The sequence below is a fragment of the Parasteatoda tepidariorum genome, chromosome 10 (genome assembly GCF_982258835.1).
Source record: "Parasteatoda tepidariorum strain Cologne lab strain chromosome 10, Ptep-v5.0, whole genome shotgun sequence".
NCBI classification, from domain to species: domain Eukaryota; kingdom Metazoa; phylum Arthropoda; class Arachnida; order Araneae; family Theridiidae; genus Parasteatoda; species Parasteatoda tepidariorum.
Genome location: NC_141764.1, coordinates 63,155,196 through 63,174,049, shown reverse-complemented (window position 1 = coordinate 63,174,049; position 18,854 = coordinate 63,155,196). Strand labels below are relative to the sequence as shown.

Below are 18,854 nucleotides of genomic sequence, written 5' to 3'. Positions count from 1 at the left end.
AATGAATGGTTATTACCGTGTATTTCAGTTTTATTAACTAGAATTTTTTTTTATCAGAAATGTAATTACCATACAGTACGGTAATTTTACCAGAATTTTTCATCAGTGCGTCTATACTCTTCTGAATTTAGTTAGAAATAGTGGAATCCATGAGTTCACATTTAACCATACGCTGTTTTTTTCTGAAATTTTCTTTTGCCATTCTCGTCATATCTTCAGTGGGTTTTTAAATGTGGACAAAGCATTTATGTGATTTTACGTCAATGCGCTTTAAAGAATGTTGGAACAGCAAAAAAGACGTCTTTGTTTTGTTTTCCACCCAAATTTAAGAGATAAATGAGGAATTGCGTGCTACATTTTCCTTAATTATTTAAACTCTAAATATAATCATTACTGACAGACGCAACATTTTAAGCCTTCTGTAAAATATCGTCGCATTCTATAAAAATTAATGATAAAGCGAGTTTTAAAACTCTAAATTAAAACAAAAATTTAACAACACTATCATAAATTTACTGTGTCAACCTGTTAAAACAATGTAGATTTTAAATTTTTTTTAAATAAGGACTATTTAATGAAATGTACCAAAACATTTATGCAAATGGGCGATAATAGCCGCGATAGCTCAGGGGATAGAACGTTCGCTTTCCTATTCGGCGATTGGGGTTCGACTCCCAGTCGATACGAATTCCGCATCCGGCTGGCACCGACCTCAGTGCTGACGCGTACTATCCTCAGTGGTAGGCGGATCACGGGTTTGAGTCCCCTTGCCGTCAATCTAACCATGGGAGGCTCTCGTGGTCTTCCTCTCCATGTAACGCAAATGAATGTTAGCTCCATCAAAAAGTCCACCACGAAGGCAAAATTTCTCCCAATACTCTATCCAGGAGTTCCCTTGTCTTCTGGATTGGGTTCAAATTACAAGGCTGCTGAGTTGAACATTAGTAGTCGTAAACCCATGAAACTGCTGTTCAACGACTGTTATAAAATAAAATATAAAATGGACGATATCGCATTATTAATTTATTTGGTTGTAATTTTTAAAAATAAACATTGGCGAATTTTGAGAAAAAAAATAAAATAAAACGATATGTCCATTTTTGCTCATGTTAAGCTGTGTCTATTTTCTAAAATATGCATTTTGAGTTGTATATTTTCGTTAACAGGCACTCCGAGCTGTGTTAGGACTTAAAAACGCACCGATGATATGTAACTTGTCTTCAATTATTAGACCTCTGAGTTACCAGCACAGTAATATGTAATATCAGAATTATGAATATCCATCCGTTTTCCCCACTAGGTTATCTTGCATGTTCTCAACCTATAAAAATCTTTGGTAGACATTTATTGGAAAATATTTATTAAAATATTATAATTAATTTAAAATTATAAGTTCACATTTTTCTGTTTTTAACATTTTTAATCATATAATTATTAAATAAAATCGAAAAGAGTAAAAATATATCTCAATAAAACAAATGTGCTACAGAAATAAAAAAAAAAAAGAAATTTTTAAAATCAATTAAATTATTTTTAACTTCGTCTATAATCGGATTACAAATTTAAGAGCAGATATAAAAAAAAACAAGACGACAGGATTTTTAAAGCTAAACTATGCTTTTAATAAAAGTATTTAATTAGTTTTGTTATTTCTTCTCTAATAAAAATATAAAACAGCTAATTGAAGTTTATTGGAGTAATTAAAATAAATTTGTCATCAAGGGGTAATTTATTAGGCTAAAATGTTAAAATTTAAAAACATATTTTAGTTTGAACTTGCTTTTAAAAGTTTAAATTTTTTGTGAACTCATTACGTTTACTGAACTCATGTCAGAAACAAAAAATAAAATATTAATCGTTGCCTTTCTGTATGGTATACACAATTACTGTTTCTTAAGAATTTTGTTTTATTGAGAAAAATACAATGTTTAATAAAATCTCTTTATTGGGATTTATTAGAATTTACATTCATACGTTATGGTGAGTTTTAAAAGACTTGTTATTATGTTTTCATTTAATACTCAATAACGGTTAAATAAAATAAAAGCTACTCAATAAAAATTAAATCCTTCTAGGAGAAGAAAGGATTAATTTTTTAATTCAGAATTTTTCACTAATTAGTAAAATTTGTAAAAGGTATTATTTATTTTCCAATTAAACAACAATAATGTAATTTTATTCAAATTCTGAATTCGAAATAAATTAGCTAAAGTAAATTTCAATTGGCGTTATAACGTTTATAAGATTCTACTGTTGAATTAAAATGGAGAATAAAATTTAAGATTGAACTTAAAAGGTAATTCATAGCAGTAAACAAATTTTTTAGTATAAAGAAAAATTCACTTTTAGTAAAAGATCTCAAGGAGTTTGAGCAACAATTATATGTAAAATATAGTAGCAAATATACTTTATGTGTAAATTTTATAAGCTAAATAAACTATAAAAAAGTTTAAAAGCAAAAGTTTCTGTCTTATTAATTTTATAAATTATAAAAATGTTCTAGTAACCATTTTTTTAAAAAAATTCATTAAAAAAATTATTGTAGTTTTTAATGAAAACAATTTTTCCTTTTTGCTTCCTGCTGGAAACAACATTGAAAATAAACTGCGGAAAACTGAGAGAAGATATTAATTTTCTCTTAGAATATTTTTAATTTATAGAATTTTCTAAAATGTCAAGTTTTTTTTTTCTTCATATTTTATGAACAAAATAAACTGAAAAAAGTTTAAAAATGACATTTTCGGTTTTATAAGTTATAGAAATGCTCTAGTAACCATTTTTTTTTTAAAAAGGAAAATTCAATAAAAAAGTGTTATTACAGTTTTAAATAAAAATATTTTTTCATTCTTGTTTCCAGCTGCAAACTACAATTAGAATAGACTGCGGAAAACTGACAAATATGTCTTATTCTCTATTGTAATATTTCTAAGAATGTTCACATCTCTTTTCCTATTTTAAAAGCAAAATAAACAGCAAAAAAAAATTAAAAATAACATTTTCTTTTTTATAAATTATAGAAATTTTCCAATAAAGTAAGTCTCTTAAATGTTTTCTGTTTTATAAACGTGTTTTGTTTTATAAATTTGCTTTAAATTTTATTAATTATAGAAATGTTCTAGTAATTATTTTTTAAAGTTTCATTAAAAAACTGTGATGTATAGTTTTCCATGAAAATATTTTTTCATTCTTGTTTCCTGCTGCAAACTACAATGAGAAGAGACTGCAGGAAACTGACAGAAATGACTTATTCTCACTTATAATATTTCTAATTTATAGAATGTTCAAAAAACTCACATTTCCTTTCATATTTTTCAGCAAAAAGTGTTAATATGGGGTCTTAATTAGGACATTTTCTTTCCATTTTCTAACTTTGGATGCATTGTTAGTCATATCCTTATTCAAAGAATATGTTTTACTGTTTTGCGACCTTGTTTGATCTTCAACTCCAATTTTTTTTTGTTACATGTAGGATTAATTTGACTTTCGACTACAAAAAAAAACTACATGGTGGGTAAGAAAGAGATAAAAATCTTTTCTGCTGAGAATTAGGTATGTTAATTAGAAGTTCTATTTAAGTGGCAAGAATCTCAGAGCCGTATAACAGCATAATGAACTGCTTTCGGAATTGAAATCCTACTCTTAATTGGGAGAATTCTTAAATTTTTTTGTACTACATCAGAACCTTTCGTTAAAATACAAGTGAAAAAATATGCTTTGATTTTTGATAAAGTCAATTTATTTTTGGACACACATAAAATTGCAGTTAGCACTTGGTTTTATTACTGATTAATAGGTCTTTTTTTCTTTTGAAAATATAATCATATAACATTGATGGTCTTACTTTAATAATAAATCCTATAGATCAGAATATATGTTTTCTTCGAAGAACTATCTCATTTTTTTCGCTTTAAAAAATACATATTGAGAATTTAAAATGTATATAAATTTATAAAAACCTGTTAAAAATTACAAACTTATACCTGCATGGAGAAAAAATCGGTAAAGTAACAGGACTGTACGGTAATATTATTTCTAGTAAAAAGATACAGCATAATTCTGATTAATATAGTCAAAATATAAGGTATTAATCGATAGTATTAAGCTCCAAAATTTCACGAAAATTTCGAAAAAATTTTACTTAAAATCCATAACATTTTAAATTACAATATGTTCATGTACAATTTGTGTCATAGTAGCATGTAAGCAATAGTAAGAAAGACAAATTTGTATGCACGAAGAAAACGAAATGGTAAAATTACTGTAAAGTGATGGCGTACCGTAATTCTGGTGTAATAAGACTACTAGGAGGCTCCGCCCCCTGCTCGCTAACGCTCGCCAACCCCCGAGAATTGCTACGTAATCCTATGTGGTTCACGCCGTGAACCATGGCTCGCTGCGCTCGCTCGCCAATGAACACAATGTTCTAGCACAAAGACATAATATATTATCATCAAAGACATAGTATTTTATCATCAAAGACATAGTATTGTACTTATGTAGAAGAATTCTACCAATGTTCTTATTGGCTTTATAAAAGTACATTAGCTATTTAGATTGTACATGGTGAAAAAATCAAAACATTAGCTAAATAAGAAACATATTAGCAAAATAAATTATCAAATATTGCTTCACTAATATTCTGCATTTTAAAGCGTGAAAATTCAATGCATAAATAAACGCGAAATATAAAAAAATTCAATGCATTCAATACAAACACTTAAACGTTTTTTAGACGTCAAGGTAGCTCCCAGTAGAAAAATATCAATTCAACAGCGGCCTTTTAAAGCATTCTCACTTCAATTAATTAATTAATTCCTAATTGAGTTTAAATTAAATATTGTCATGTTTTTAGTGCATGAACCTGAATTGAACAACCTGATAATGTTTACTCTGGTTATTGTTATCTGGTTGCTCACCACGTGCTCTTGCGCGCCGAATCCACTCAATTAAAAATGAAAACTGTTGCCAGCGCGAGAAAAGAAATATCATCGGTTTTATTGATACATACATACATACATACGTACGTATTAGCGTTTTATATAATATAGATTGCTAAACTTACTAGAGCCCTTCGGTAAAAATTACCAATCTCTTTAATGTTCCTTTAGAGTCAGAAATACTGTAAATTTTACAACATACTGATAGTTTTGACTGTACTTTCTTTCTCAGTGAGATAATATGATTCCACTTGGCTCTTTCGTATAGTTTAAAAAAATTCAAATGATTTGAATTACTCAACTGTCACTTAGATTTCTAGCAGTGCATTATGATAAAGTTTATAGTGCTCAAAAAAAAAAAACAATGGAGCACCTAGAATAAATTTGCTTTAATGATTGGATCTTCACGTTTTAGACTCAATAGTTAGAGCTGTTGACGACTTAAAAATATGAAATTTTTCAAAATTTGATTTCTCAGGAACTGTTAGATTTATTTCTCCCAAATTTCTATTTTGGTACAAAACTACATTCTTCACTACAGTACATTACCACAGTACATTATTACGGTAAACTACATTCTTTAACATGGTTAAATTTTTTTACAACATAAAATTTAAATTTTTTTCGACTATTATTAAATAAAATAATATTCATTTACTAATCAATATTTTTTATAATGGGATATCTTTGGATAAACGAATTTCATAATTGTGACCAAAATTTTTTCATTTTGCTTTGAAGACTCTCGAAATATGCAAAAAAGGAAGCTAATATTGAGGGGTACAAACTTTAGACCACTATAAGTACTCAACTATTGGCGCCATATTTCCCAGATTACGGCTACCTCCTATATTTTAGGGTCCGAAATCAAAATCCAGGTACGTTTATATCAAAAAACTGTTTTTTTATTCAGAGAAAGTATGTTTTCGAGTTTGATCCTGCAACTCGGACTATCGTATGTACTAAATATTAGCATATTTAAGGTCTCACCTTCGAACCATTAATAATGAATCCATGAACATGAAATTTCGATGATTAGATCAATAGTTATTCGGGGAGGGTCGTTAGTTTTGCGCATCTTTCGTACTATCTATGTAGAAAACACATTCTATTTCATACATCTATGTAGAAAAAAGAAACATGCATAACTGTGACTTTAATTTTATTGAGTTTATGAAAATCTACTTGTCAAGAAAAAGCTTGCAATCATAAAGAACGAAATGAAGTTAAGCGCGAAATGATAGCAGATGATAACCAGTAAAAGAAGGAAGCAATATTTGCGATAAAGTGAGTACACAATGCACCTGGGAATCGCTTGCAAAAATTGACATCCTTCGAAAGCTTTGCCTGGAGATTGCGAGATTGTTCCTTAAGAACATCATCTTACGTGTGCGCAGTCTTTAAGATTACGGATGGATTTTGAGTGCCAAATCTGAAGACTGCTCATTTATCACGTGATCCGAAAAACTCAATACTTCCTTTACTATATACCGGCGTAGAATGAGAAAGATTATCCTCCATTCTTGTACGTCCTGAATACATTTATTTATCTGACAAAAGTTAAAAAGACAAATAGAAGCCTAAAACATCACTGTTCTCTAAAGAAAGTTAAGAACAAGGTTTAAACAAATGGAAATAAATGTTCTGTTGGGATCCTGACAATAACGAAGACATGAGAATAGCGAAGCAAAGAATGGGAAATAAGGTTATAAATCTGACGAAATTTCTGTTTAACCGAATAATTTCATTCCGAAGTAAGGATTTCTTTCTCTAGGAAGTCTGGTTTTTTAGATTTTTATTGCTTGCTAGTTATTGAGAGAAGAACATCACCATAAAATCTAAGATTAACTAGAGATTCTGATATTTTTATATGTAGATTGTGGTGTTAAATTTTAACCGAAATGAAAGGGTTCTACGATAAAACTGAAAAATTTGGAATTTTTTGTTTATTATAATCTTGAAAACAAGTTGATAATTTTTAAACTTATTTTAAAGGGAGTATGAAGTTAACTAATTTTTCATCTTTCCTTTTATTTTCTTTGAAATCTAAATATATATATATATATATATATATATATATATATATATATATATATATATATATATATATATATATATATATATATATATATATATATATACCCTTAATAAAATATATATATATATATATATATATATATATATATATATATATATATATATATATATATATATATATATATATATATATATATATATATACCCTACCCTACAATAAAGGAAGAGACACTTTCAGTTATAAATACTTTCTTGAATTTCTCAAAAAATACTTCAATTACAATTTTGTGATTTTTGAAATAACTTTTCCATGCAAATTTTCACACTTTGCAATAACGTTTACAGTTTAAAGGTGTTTGAGGGACCGACATAAATTACAAAATAAAATAAGTATTTTTGAATACGGTATGCTGGAAAATTAAGCTTTAAGCTTGTAACTTGTATCGATTACTGTGGTTGTCTTTTGCAATAACTACATAAAGCTAGAAAACGGAAATCTAGCTTAATTATTTATGAAGTAATGAATTTTTTTTTTATAAAAAAAAAATATATATTTTTGTCTTATATTTTTCTGTTATAACATAAAAATATTGTGTAAAATTGAACGAAAACTTTGGAGCTATTTAAAATGAATTGCAAAGTTTTTGTTTTAAAAACTGAAAAATGAATTGATCATAAATTCGAAATATATGAGTCTTTAAAAAAGATATTTTATACTGAAAATTCACGGAAAACAAATTAAATTTTTTTTCTCACAATTTCATAGTTAATCTTATTTGGCAAATAATGTTGAAAATTTGCTTAAAGTAACTTTAAAATTTTAGGAAAAGTTGCAAGTAGTAAGCACTTCAGAAGTAATTTTTGTACTTCTTATATAAAAGCATAAAACGGTAAGGTGTTTTCCACATATTCAGTTCTTTCTTACTGCCCCGTTATTATAATGTAGTGTTATTTGCGATTCTGCATAATAAAATTAGTGAGAAACTCCTGAAACGGAAAATAGAGAGCAAAACCCTGAACGAAATCTTTAAAGCGAGTAGCGAATTGAAGTTACACGTACCGGAAACTTTAAAAAATGACTTATATATAAATATTTCCATAATAAGATTACCAAATTACAAAATATGAAAACAAATGCAGAAATAGAGGGATCATTTACGTCGCGTTTTTACTGCAGTATTGAAGCGCGTTTGATTTGTAAGTTACCTAGAATTTGCCCAAAAATGGAAGTGCGTAAGGTAGGAATATTATACTGGATAATTTAAAGTTTATAATGTGTAAGTTTAATATTTAATTATACAATTTTAATGAATTTAGAAAATTAATATTCAATTAAAAAAGCAACATAGTTTGTTTGTTCACACAGATTTTTAGCCTAGGATTTCCACAAATCGGTCTTGCATATGGTTAAAATATAGATAAACAAGGAAGTTTTTAGTAAATTTATTAATATTAACATACAATTAACTCAATGATTTTATAAAGGACTTAATTACATTAGTTGGGAATCCATTGTTTTTTTTATAAAATTTCGATAAAATTTAACTCTTTGTTTTTCGGATAAATAAAGATTACAACATATTCTCTTAATTCTATTTATTTTATTAAAAATGGTATTTAAATGGTGTTAACGATATTCTCTCTCGATATTCATATATATATATATATATATATATATATATATATATATATATATATATATATATATATATATATATATATATATATATATATATATATATATATATATATATATATATATATACATATATATATATATATATATATATATATATATATATATATATATATATGTACGGCAAAATAAATAATTACAAAAAAAAACTCGAAGAAAATTAAGAAAAACAACAAGTTTCATTTATTGCGCATAAGCTGCAAGTAAATGGAACTCATAAAATATGTTCAAAATGAGGATAAAACAAAGGAAAATTACAGACATATGAAAAAAGGGGGGAAAAGAAAAATTAACAACTAGAAGAAAAAAAATAAAATAATCCTAAAAAAAAGGATAAAATTTTTTAGAAAATCCGGAAAATAAAAGATATAATCTTTTCATCTGCCCACACCCTTATATCCGCCATAGAGAGTGCTATTAAATATTGTATCAATATAGCCAAAGCAAAATATATCAATACAATAGTGTGAGGAGCACTCAAAAAAATTTTACGAAAATTACAACAAAAAAAACAGAACAAAATAAGTGAAAATAACACTTAAAAACAGAAAAAAGAATTGCATTATTATGAAAATTATATTATTTTTCTGTAATTTTCCTTTGTTTTATCTTCATTCTGAACATTATATATATATATATATATATATATATATATATATATATATATATATATATATATATATATATATATATATATATATATATATATATATATATATATATATATATATATATATATATATATATATATATATATATATATATATATATATATATATATATATATATATATATATATATATATATATATATATATATATATATATATATATATATATATATATATATATATATATATATATATATACTTTTGCATGCGTTTGAACCAATTTTCAAAGCACTTTTTCCAGTCCGATTGAGGTAACTCCAAAACATGCGTTTTGAAAGCATCAACCGCTTCTTCGGGGGTCGAAAATCGTTGTCCACGTAATTTATTTTTGATGTGTGGGAATAAGAAGAAGTCATTGGGTGCCAAATCAGGGCTGTACGGCGGATGACCCATCAGTTCGATCTTTCGCTCCGTCATAAATGCCTTTGCTTGAGTCGATGTGTGAGAGCTCGCATTGTCATGATGAAGAATGATTCTCCTGTTCTGCTTTTTTCGAATTTCTCCGATGACTTCTGGCAAACAAATGGTCGTGTACCATTCAGAATTGACCGTCCTGCGTTGCTCTAACGCCACTGTTGCCACATGACCGTTAATGCCGAAGAAACAGGCAATCATTGGTTTCGATTTGCTTCTTCCTCGAACAACTTTTGCTGGTTTTGCCTCGTCTTGGAAGATCCATACAGTTGATTGCTGTTTTGCTTCCGGCTCATATGCATAGATCCATTATTTGTCACCTGTGTAGATGTTATACACAGCCTTTGATGTACCTTGAACGTATTTTTCCAACATTTCCTTGCACCAATCGACACGAGCCTTTTTTTGAGCGTTTGTCAGATTATGTGGGATCCAACACGAACAATTTTTTTACGCTCAAATGTTCATGCAATATTTTATTGATGCTAGTCATACTAATGTCCAAAGACGCCTCTATCTCACGGTATGTCACATGACGATCTTGCTTTATCAGTTCACGCACAGCATCGATCTTTTCTGGCACAACAACGGATTTTGGACGACCTGCACGGGATTCGTCCTAGATCGAACATCGAGCACGATTAAATTCGTTATACCAATTTTTTGCAGTGCTGTAGGATGGCGCTTTATCGCTGAATAAAGAATTAAGTTCATCGAAGCACTCTTGTCTTGACAATCCACGTCGAAAGTTATGAAAAATAATGGCGCGAAAGTATTCACGATTCAATTCCATTTTCTGAAAGAGAAGAACTTTTCAATTTACTGTCAACAACACAAATGAAGCTATAATGGTAAATCGTCTGCAGAATTTATGTTTAAAAATATCAAACTTTCGATTAAAATCGTCTGCGGTCGCCTAGCAACACTTACTGTTGCCAAGGCCAGAAATATAAATAGCAACCCTCGTATATATATATATATATGGAATAATACGATAGATTAAACAGCTCCGTCCTTCAATTAAAATTTTAACTATTTCAGAAAAAATAAATATATACTTTCCTTTAGAAAAACATAGCAGTTGGAAAGTAGATTATAAACATAGTTCAATATCCTAATAATAAATGAAAGCATCGTTTACTTTTGTTCTTCGTAAAGTTCTCGGTAACTACTTTTCTCTTGAAAAAAATAGTATGAGTTCATTAGTTTATAATTCCTTAGTTATAAAAAATATGGAATACTAAAATAAAAATACTTAAATTAGTTTCCCAGCTGTCTTATTATTTTTTTTAAATGTTAGTTAAGATTAAAAAAAGTTGATGAAATATATATTATGTCTAGTTTTTAACGACTATTTTAGACTAGTCGCTAGATAATAAATGGAAAAATTATAATATTTCCAAATATATATTTTTCAACAATGTTTTAAAAGAGTATTTATAGAGTAGATTTAAAGAGTATTTAAAATATTTTAGTGCAGTGCGTCGTATTTTATAAAAAACGAAGTTATGAAATATCATTGACAAAATATTAATTTCCGTATACTTTTGCCATGACTTTAATCATCACACTTCATAATTTAAATAAATATTTAACTGAATATCTGCAATGAAAATAAACAGTTTTATTACAAATATATTTAGAGAGCAATAATTTATTTTTTATATCACATTTTTCAACATAAATTGTTTTTCGTTAGTATTTGATTAAAGTCCTGAGAAAAATATAAGCTCATCAAAATTAAAAATTATTTCACAATCAATGAAACATTTTTGACAAGTTTTCTGATGCTAATTAAGTTCGGTGTCGCCTTAGTTACACTGCTAATTATCAATGAAAATGGTGAAAAAGTTTGAGTTTGATATTTATTTGGCTATGTGGTGTTTTAACTAGAATTATGAATTAATCGCGTTTACTCCTATAAAATTATTTAAGTTGATTTCAAAGCAGTTTTTATAGGATTAGCAAAACAAAAAATTTAAACTAATTAAAAAAATTAAATGATATTTATTAGATGATATACAAAACTCCGGTGTAATATTTTGCGTTAATGGTAAAATCTTCCGAACACGGCTCACTTCCAAACAATGCATTGTCAAACTCGCCGTTATTGTCAGTTTAGCTCTAAGAGAAAAGGTATTGGTCATTGAAATTTCTTTAATTTACAAAATAATTGGTAAAATTATTGATACATTTCTGATTATGTATGCAAACCCTATAATTTTGGTTATCAAGATCAAATTATATGGAATTGAAACGTTTAACGGTTTACTAAAAGCTCTGGTTTTCAAAATTATAACTTTTATTTTCACACATTTAGTAAAAATACAAAACTGAAAAGTAATTTTAACCACATAAATGTTTTTTATGCCATGGTCAAAGAAATCGTGATGAAATTGCTAAACTGTGCCAAAGTTATCAAATTTTTCATATACCATAAAATCATATTTCATTGTAAATTTTACCAAAGTCATTACCGAAGGATTTCATTTAAAATTACCGTTTTGGTGTTTCCGTTGAGCTTGACATATGGTATATTTTACCATATTCTGGTAGTTTTAACCATACGTCTTTTCTCTGCATGTGATTTAGCAAGGAACTGAAATCCACTAAATCACTTACAGAGTTTAATGTACTCCTCATAATACTAATGCTATATTTTTAATTATAAAAAATATGAGCACCATTTATAAAATATGCATGTAATAATTATTGTGCAACACATTTTTTTGAAACAAATATGCATTTAGTTGAAAGCAATTCACAATTTATTGCTTGAAACGAGGCTCGAAAATCAATCAAATACTACCACTAGTGTAATTCATATTTCAACTCAATTTCTTGCTTGATTACAAATCTAACGCAAATTCATATAAATTAAACATTTAAACTATTTTTTATAATCACTAGTTTTTTCTTATATTATATAAGTTACTAAAATTTTATGACTTTTGCATGTATTTCTGTGTATAATGAAACATTTTACTCTGAAATATAGTTGAATATATATTAATTTTAACTTTATTTTAATAATAAATGTTTTTAAATATCATTTTTTTAATGATCAGTTTGTTAAAATAACAAGTTTGTTAAAATAACAAGAAAAAATGAAAACTTAAAAAAGCTTTCGTTTTTTTTTCCCAAAAATTTCATTCCTTTGTCTAGTCACACAATATATAAATCTAACCAATGGAAGGGAATTTGTAGCTAAATCAAATGGAATTGGTTAATTTAGCAACGCCAAATTCTCTCTTTTATTAACATATTTTCTCCACGTTTCTACAATTTGAGGGAATTGTAACTAACCACATCACTAAAAAATAAATAAAAACACGCAAGATATACATCCATTGAATAAATAGCTCAAGTCGTAATAATGCATTTACCTTCCCTTTTCATGAATTAAATAAGAGTTAGCTTTCGAGAAAGGTTGTTGATCGAGATCAGCGCCCCCTGCATTCTAAGAGCGAAAATTCGAACTATTCGCTAACAGACGCTTCCAGGTCGTCAGAGAGAGTTAGACAAATAACTTTCCCCGCTCGACTTTGGTGCTTTGAGGGAAAACAACTTTATTTGCTATTTCACTGAACTTTTGGAACATAGTTCGGAGATTAAAGTTTCTGACTTTGCTATTACCTTGAACAGTTCGTGCAATATTTTCCCAAATGCTTTTTAATTTATGGAAGAGAAAAGTGCAATAATTACAGGAGTACATTAAAATTGCATTTTGCTAAAATATTGAAAATTGACATATATATAATTTTTTTTTTGAAATAATTTGCTGGCTCTTGCAATTTAAGTTTGTTTTTTTTTTGGTTAACAGTATGAATTATAAATTGCGGATGTTTTTTTAACACTCATCAATATTTTCCTTTTCTTTGAACACTGTTTAAAGTAAAAGAATCCTTTTCGGATAAAATGACAAATAAAAATGCATGCTTCTTTTTCCTAACTGGAATTATATTCGGTAAGTATAGTTTTAATATCACAAAAATATATCCCCCAAAAATTACTTTTAATTAATGACTTTAATTAAATGTGATTGAATAAGCAAAATGATTAGATCAATTAAATGAATTTATTTTATTAGAGCATTTTTTATACAAATTTAATTATGTGCTTATAAATTACATCTACTATTATATTTAATTAGGTTCAACTTAAAAAAGTTCAATTAAGGTGGCTGAGCTCATAGTTTGAAATTATCTTTAAAAAGACTTGGATTTTTTGAATCTGTTATACTATTTAATAAACTAGCAAAAATTTTTAACTGACTTCTCTAATAAATTTAAAGATTTGTTACATTTGAAATAAAATGAAAAAACAATGTTACTAACTTATATAATGTAAAAAAATTAAAAAGATATGGACTTGAATTTTGTTTTTGTATCTGGAAAAAAATTAAATAAATTCTGAAGTTAAAATAATGTATCTTATTTTTAATTTTTAAATTTCTGTTTTCATTTTTTTGGGGTAGTTAGTTTCTTAAAGCCTAGATTTTCTTATTCAACTAAAAATGAGTTGAGTTATATACATATGTATAAAAGAATTCAAAATTGTTTCAGTATTTCTGCTATTATCCTTAATATTAAAGTAAAAGACAAAAATAATTTGAACGGGAAAATAGAGTGTCTTATTTTTAATTTTTAATTCGTTTTTATGTTGTTACACAATTACACAATATTTAACTTAACTGATATATGAAACTAAAGATATATTTTTTTCTTTTCTGAAAAAAATTAGGTTATGCATCTGAAATATATGTACTCAGAATTTTCTTTATTATTCTTAAATGGTTGAGTTCTATCTGTATAAAATATATCTGTATAAAAATATACATAATTGAAATTTGCATTTCCTAATAGCATTGAAAATCCATTTTATTGAAATATTTCTAACATTAAATAAGTGTATCTTTTTCTTAATCTTTATTCCTTTTAAAAAATAATTTATCGAAAGCAAAAATTTTTTTTTCTGGAGACAAATTAAACAATACTTCTGAAATATATGTTTTCTGAATTTCTTGCAACTGTTTTGCATATTTGAGCCCAATGGTAAATCTGTATAAACTATATGCAATTGAATGTTATACTATTTAAGATGTATCGCCTTGAAGTAGAAAAAACATAAAAAAAGATTGTGTAGATTGAAGAAAAACTTACATATTTTAAAATCAGATTCAAAAGATTATTTCGCAAACATTTACTGTAAAATATTCAACCATTAATTTCTTTTTTAAGTTCAAGCAGGACCAACTTGAGTTTAGACCACTTATTTTATAGCAAGTACAGAAACAAGCTAAAAAATATACTTTATCCGAAATACTGAATGCCATATCAAAATTAGATAAAATGCTTGACATTCAACTTTGATGTTGTAGTATTTTAGTAAATTGTTTGGTATTTTAATATTTAAAAGATGTAATAAAAATGAATAAATGTAAATTTGTAACTTGAAGCACAATTTGACAGTTAAACAAAATTTTGGTTTTGCCAGATAATGTAAAAATGAACACTTCAATTATTTATTTTAAAAAACAATTAGTATTACAACATTATTCAAACATTAAATTGTATTTAACTAGAATAATATAGAAAGTTTTTATTATCATTGCCATTATCATTATTTATTACAAAAGCTAGATTTAAAAAATATTCAATAATAAAATTAATTAAATTATTAAATTCCAATTCCAATTTAAATAATAAAATTCCAATGGGATTAAAAACCAATACGTGAAATACCTAAAAATATATAATATTTGCTTTAAAATATTTATTCAAATTTATATATTCCACATATTAATCGAAATGAATCTTAATAGCAGTAAAAATATTACACCTTATTTTATAGTTAGTTTGGTTCAGCAAAATTATTTTAAAATTTAAATGTTCATATTTTTAAAGAAAATTTAAACACACTAGCTTTTATTTATTTATAAGTTTATTATTACCATATTTTGCTTTAAATTAAAATTAGAATCGTTTATTGTTATTAAAAGATATAAAAAAGTAATAATTTAACTTTAAAGAGTTCAAATAAATCATTATCATAAGGTAACGAAAAAATTATGTAACAAAAATAAGACTTTTCTAAATTTTAAATTCTTCTAAACAATTCTAAACAATTTCGAAATATTTGTTTCTTATGTGTGTATTTGCAATTAAACTAATAATATTTTTAAAAACAGTTTACAGTAAAAAGTAATTGAAAATCAGGCAGCTGAGATTCAACGGCATTTTGGAGATAAACGGTTCGATCTAGAAACTGTGTCAGATAATCAAGATATTCATTGCTTAGTTATGTACAATACAATATGTACAATATTCCAAAGCATTCACAGCACATTTTATTAAGTTTTGTTGAAATAGCAGTTTTAAGTGGTGGCCCAGGTGATAGAGCGTTCGCCTTCCAACGAGGTGAACCGGGCTCGAATCCCCGTGATGGCTGGTCTATACGAATTCCGCATCAGGCTTGCGCCGACCACAGTGCTGACGCAAAATATCCTCAGTGGTAGACGGATCATTGGTTAGAGTCCCCTTGTCGTCAAGCTAACCATGGGGGAATTTTGTGGGTTTCCTCTCCATGTAACGCAAATGCGGGTTATTTCCATCAAAAAGTCCTTCACGAAGGCAAATTTCTCCCAATACTTGATCCAGTAGCTTCCTTGTCTTTTGGATTGGGTTCAAAATTACAAAGCTACAGAGTTGAACACTAGTAGTCGCAAACCCAAAGAATAGGGTCGGCTGTTCGACGACGGTTATAAAATAAAATATAAAAATACATCACTTCTAAAAATCATAGATGAACTACATTTTTAATAACTGTTTTGCTTCTAGAAAAAAAAATCAAATCTCGCTACTGGAATAAAAAGGGGTACACATATTAACTTGATGGGGAATTCAGAAATGCTAGAATTTCTGTGAAAAAGTAGCAGACATTTCAATGTTATATGACAATTTAGGAAAATTATGCATGTAATTTACATGTGATATAATCAATTATTTTCTTCTTGCAACTTTCATGGGCCCAGCTTAGATTCAAACCAAGGGTGTGGGGTAAAACCGGGTGGTACACAATCTTACTCCGAGAGCAGAGATTAACGAAATGTAAAAGAACATTGTTGTAAGCGGACTAAATCCGTATTGTTTTAAGTATGAATCTTTAGTAAGCGCATAATAAACTGGACTGGAAATAATTTTTGTATCTGTAATGACCAATAAATGAGACTACTTTAAAAACAAAAGAACATAAGAGAATTCAAGGAATAAAATAAATTTATCTACTTAAACGCCGTGAATTAATCAACATCTACACTCCAATTTAGTTGGTCATTTTTCTTGACTAATAAACTGTAATTCAGAGTTTATTCACTTAAACAAAGAACTAATTTCGATATAATAGAGGGTACCGGTTTCACCCTACGATCCCGTCACACCCCTACTTTTCTCTACATATTTATTAACTAAAAATATAAACCCCAAATAGCCTCTAATAATATAATTCTATTCGTTTTAACTTATTATTTTATCAAACTGGATTTTCTTTTCTTTTTATTTAAAAAGAAAAAAAGCGGAACACAATATATAATAATGTAGATACAATTTTTTATAAGAGCGCATTTAATATTGTTTTCCAAACCTTTGTTTTAATTTTTTTTAAGTATTTTAGAATTATTAACTTTTTAAAATAATAATATGGCGAAATCCCTCCTGTAAACTATGGACAGGAAGAGGTAATTTATGCATTAGTAAAAATTGAAAAGATTCAGATAAATTCGAAAGATTTAACCATATTCAATTATTCACTCATAATTATTCTAAATGGCTGATAATTCACTCACTGATAATTATTTCTAAATAATAATACCTATGATAGCTCTCTTTCCTTAAAGAGTTTAAGGGGGGACCCCACCCTGAGATGGTAAAATATTAACGTTTTTCTTGAATGTTTTTCAAGTAATAAAGACAATGCAGAGACTCTTTGTTTTTTTTAAAGTTATTTAGCTACAATTTAAGTCTCCTTTAAAATTTTTTTCTTTTACAAAATAATAAAAAATAAGTTGGTGGCAGCTCCGTGTGTGGCTGGTCATTAAAAAGTAGCACCTCTCTGGCCTCATGGATTTAGAAGTCCTGAAACACAGGAAAACGATTTTGTTTAGATTTTCTGAAGCATAATGACATTATCTAAAATGTATCATATAGCGGTTTTTTAATATTCGCAAAATTACCAAAATGGTGGCAACTTTAAAAAAAGGTAAGTTTTTCATTGAAAAAATATTCATTAAAGTACTAATATAAAATCTAAATATAAAAGTATCAAAAAATCCTATGCTACTTTCCAAAGATTATATTTTTACGTAATTTAAAATGAAGAACAGCTTATTTCGTTTCATAGATCATGAAAAAAACGTTAGGCCAAGTCAAAAAACAGCGTTTTGAGATAAACGTGTTTAAGTTTTGACTTATGGTAGGGGAAAACGTTTAATTTCATATATATAATGGTCGATAAATGAAATGCCTACAATAAGTTTCTATATACAGTCAAAAGAATGGATGAGACACAAAAAGAATGTCGTCCCTCCTAACCCGGCCGAATGGGCCTTTTTACCTGCTTAGCGACGACTCTCTACTTTCCAGTATAACTTCCAAACGAAGTAAGGTACCGAGAATTCGTTTCAGACAGACATTAGAAAGGGCACAAAGAGTCGAAAGTTGCAATAAATTTTTTTCTTCGAATTTTTGAAATATTCAGGGTGGGGTCCCCACTTAAAGCCTCTGATAATTTTGTTGACTCTTTTGACGCAATATAGTAAAATTCAAATTTTCTTATATCGATATCCTGGATTAATCTATCTTTTGGAACAAATTCGTTTTCTTTAAAATAATTGTTTGAATTTTATAATAGAATGGTTTAAATCCTTTGGTTAGTATTAAATATGTCTTAATATCAATTTTATGGTATTCCTTTAATAAACTAAAAACGAGAGGAGAAAAATAAGGAAATTACTTCTTAAGTTGCTTGGGCTTTTCTGGGAATTATAACAATACTAGAAGAAATTACCCTCATATAGCATTTCGCAGCGTGAGAAATATCCTTA

General features: G+C 27.3%; 1 protein-coding gene across 4 annotated transcripts in view; it reads left to right on the top strand.

The window, feature by feature from the left end:
* LOC107442911 (cell adhesion molecule Dscam1) overlaps positions 1 to 18,854 on the top strand; it is a 165,388-nt gene that overhangs the window by 14,081 nt on the left and 132,453 nt on the right. For 2 of the 4 annotated variants that reach the window (XR_015429967.1, XM_087154002.1), the window contains exon 1: positions 13,246 to 13,721. The exons of the other annotated variants lie outside the window; for them this stretch is intronic. Coding sequence is in view for 1 of the 2 variants with exons in the window: in XM_087154002.1 (XP_087010128.1) it covers positions 13,673 to 13,721 (49 nt within the window). In the remaining variant the exon portion in view is untranslated. Of the gene's footprint in view, positions 1 to 13,245; positions 13,722 to 18,854 lie in introns of those variants that run through there. 4 annotated transcript variants of the gene reach the window in all.